General features: G+C 38.4%; 1 protein-coding gene across 1 annotated transcript in view; it reads left to right on the forward strand.

Annotated features, from left to right (window-relative positions):
• Positions 1 to 1,583, forward strand: part of LOC106870580 (protein polybromo-1) — a 142,866-nt gene extending 141,283 nt beyond the window's left edge. Inside the window, exon 32 of the mRNA XM_052978118.1 lies at positions 347 to 1,583. Within this exon, the coding sequence (XP_052834078.1) occupies positions 347 to 348 (2 nt within the window). The 3' untranslated portion in view covers positions 349 to 1,583. The remainder of the gene's footprint in view (positions 1 to 346) is intronic.
• The last annotated feature ends 867 nt before the right edge of the window (positions 1,584 to 2,450 follow it).

Genomic DNA, 2,450 nt, shown 5'->3' on the forward strand with positions numbered 1-2,450 from the left:
GGATTGCCAACAACAATATATTTCATTCAATTTTAGAAAAATTGAAGTATACCTTTGAAGTATACCTGAGCATATTGAACCGGTTGTGTGACTTTTGGCCCACCCTGTGTGCAATGTCAGTGTGCACACACGACAGAGTGTAAGCGCCTGTCTGTATTTGGTGGGGAGGAGGGGAAAACTTGTGGTAAGAGGCCAGAATGGTAGTTATATGGAGAAGGAGGTGTGTGTGTATATATATGTGTGTGTGTGTGTGTGTGTGTGTTTGTGTTTGTGGGTATGATATGTGTATAATCAAGTGAAGTGTATATTGACCATTCTCTGGACTTTCTCTTTGTGTCTTTTGCAGGAAAAGAAATGCTGCCACAACAAGCCAAAGCTATTTCTCCACACACACACACACACACACACACACGCACATGCATACACATACACGCACCAATCATCGTCATCATCATCATCATCATTTGGTGCTGCAAACATTCCGTCTTCCGAGATCTCCAGCAACCTTGGACCCCCCCCTCCCTGTGGCACCTGGGGGGGGCTGAGGCCATCCACCTCTTCCTTCCCTCCCACCGCACCAGCCCTTCTCTCCAACCCATTTTCTACTCTTGGTCTCACCCACTCTCCCCAGTTACGTCGCTCTCTTTCACCCTTTCTCTTCTCATACTTCATCTAACTCCCTCCCACTTATCTCTCTCTCTCTCTCCCCACACCTCTGTCTCTTCTCTCCCTCTCACATAATCTACCTTTCTGTCCCCTTCTCTCCATTTAACTTCTTCCTTCCTTCACATACTCTCTTTCTCTCTATATGCATATAACACACACACACACACACATGTATATATACCCAAACACTCAGACACACATAGGGGTGTCCGGGTGTTGTACTCATGATCACGAGTTCGGTTCCTGGATCAAGCAGTGTGTTGGTTGTGTTCTTGATCAAGACACTTCCTCTCACTTCGCTTGGCAAATCACTTCAACACCTGACACACCTGTGAACCTGTTCAGACAACATCGATTTGCTGGAGGCAGGTGAGCTAATATATTTGATCGTCATAAACAAACAAATCATTTATACAGGCCATTCTGCAAAAACTGAACACTCATACGTCATCCTCGACAGCAGAGTCCACCATGTGTGTGTGTGTGTATGTATGTACATATATATATATATATATGAAAGCAAAGCATTTTATCTCGCGTTGCTTTGCATTCCCCTTAGATACCTGGCGCGGTGTTCAGGTAAAGTTGATTTGATAGAGTGAGCTAATGTGTGACATGAACACTTGATCACTTATAAACAAATCATTTGTGCAGATCGTTTGGCAAAGACTGAACACTCATACATTGAGGAGAATATATATATGTCTCGGCAGTCATAATATCACCCGAACTGTTTTTCATTCACTGACCTTTCAACAGCCATCATCATCAACATATCAGATGCCAGAAAACATTACAAAAACACAAAGGTAACTGCATTTGTCATCCGTTTTTGGATTTTATTTGTCATCTGATTTAGTTTTACAAATTATTTCTGCGTATTTTTAATTAAAAGTGGGTTTTTTTTTCAAGAATTATTATTTTTCTCTTGTTGTTGTTGTTGTTGTTGTTGTTGTTGTTGTTTAGGTGGTGTGCTGGCAGAATCATTAGCATGCCAGGCAAAACTCTTAGTGATATTTTGTCCATCTTCATGTTCTGAGTTCAAATTGAGGTCAATGAAATAAGTACCAGTCATGCACTTGGGTCAATGTAATTGACTTGCTCTCTCGCCCCCCTCAAATTTCCGGCCTTGTGCCTATAGTAGAAGGGGTTGTTATGAAGGAGGTGTGCTGGCAGAATCGTTAGCATGCCGAGTGAAAGTACTGACATGCAACTGGTTGATTGTTTAACAAACTGATTAAACAATCTGTTTGTTGGTTGTTTAGATATCTAACCGATAGACTAGTAATAAAGAAGTGAAATAAAACGGCGGTGTGTTTACATTGACATAATGACCCACCCAAGACAAATATGATTTCACATCTAGAACCTTGTAAAACAAACACAAAACAAAATAGACATATTTTATAAATGTTTTTATTCTTTATTTTTAAAAACGAAACATTGCAAGTTGTAAAATAATTAATAGTACAAATTAATTCATCATAAATGTTTTTCTTGCACAGAAAATTCATATCTTTAATAATAGTGAATTAGTTGAAAAGATAGATACATAGATAATATATACATGACCGTTAAAAACTAAGCGAAATTACTGTGTAGTGACGCGTTTTGACTTTGTCACTACACAGTAATTCCCCTTCGTTTTTAGATAGATAGATATATATATATATACATATATAGATAAATATATACACATACATATATATATATATATAACTACATATATATATACAAACAATAAATGAGTATATGCATATATACGTACATGTATGTACACACCT

This window comes from Octopus bimaculoides, chromosome 30 (assembly GCF_001194135.2).
Source record: "Octopus bimaculoides isolate UCB-OBI-ISO-001 chromosome 30, ASM119413v2, whole genome shotgun sequence".
Taxonomy (NCBI): Eukaryota; Metazoa; Mollusca; class Cephalopoda; order Octopoda; family Octopodidae; genus Octopus; species Octopus bimaculoides.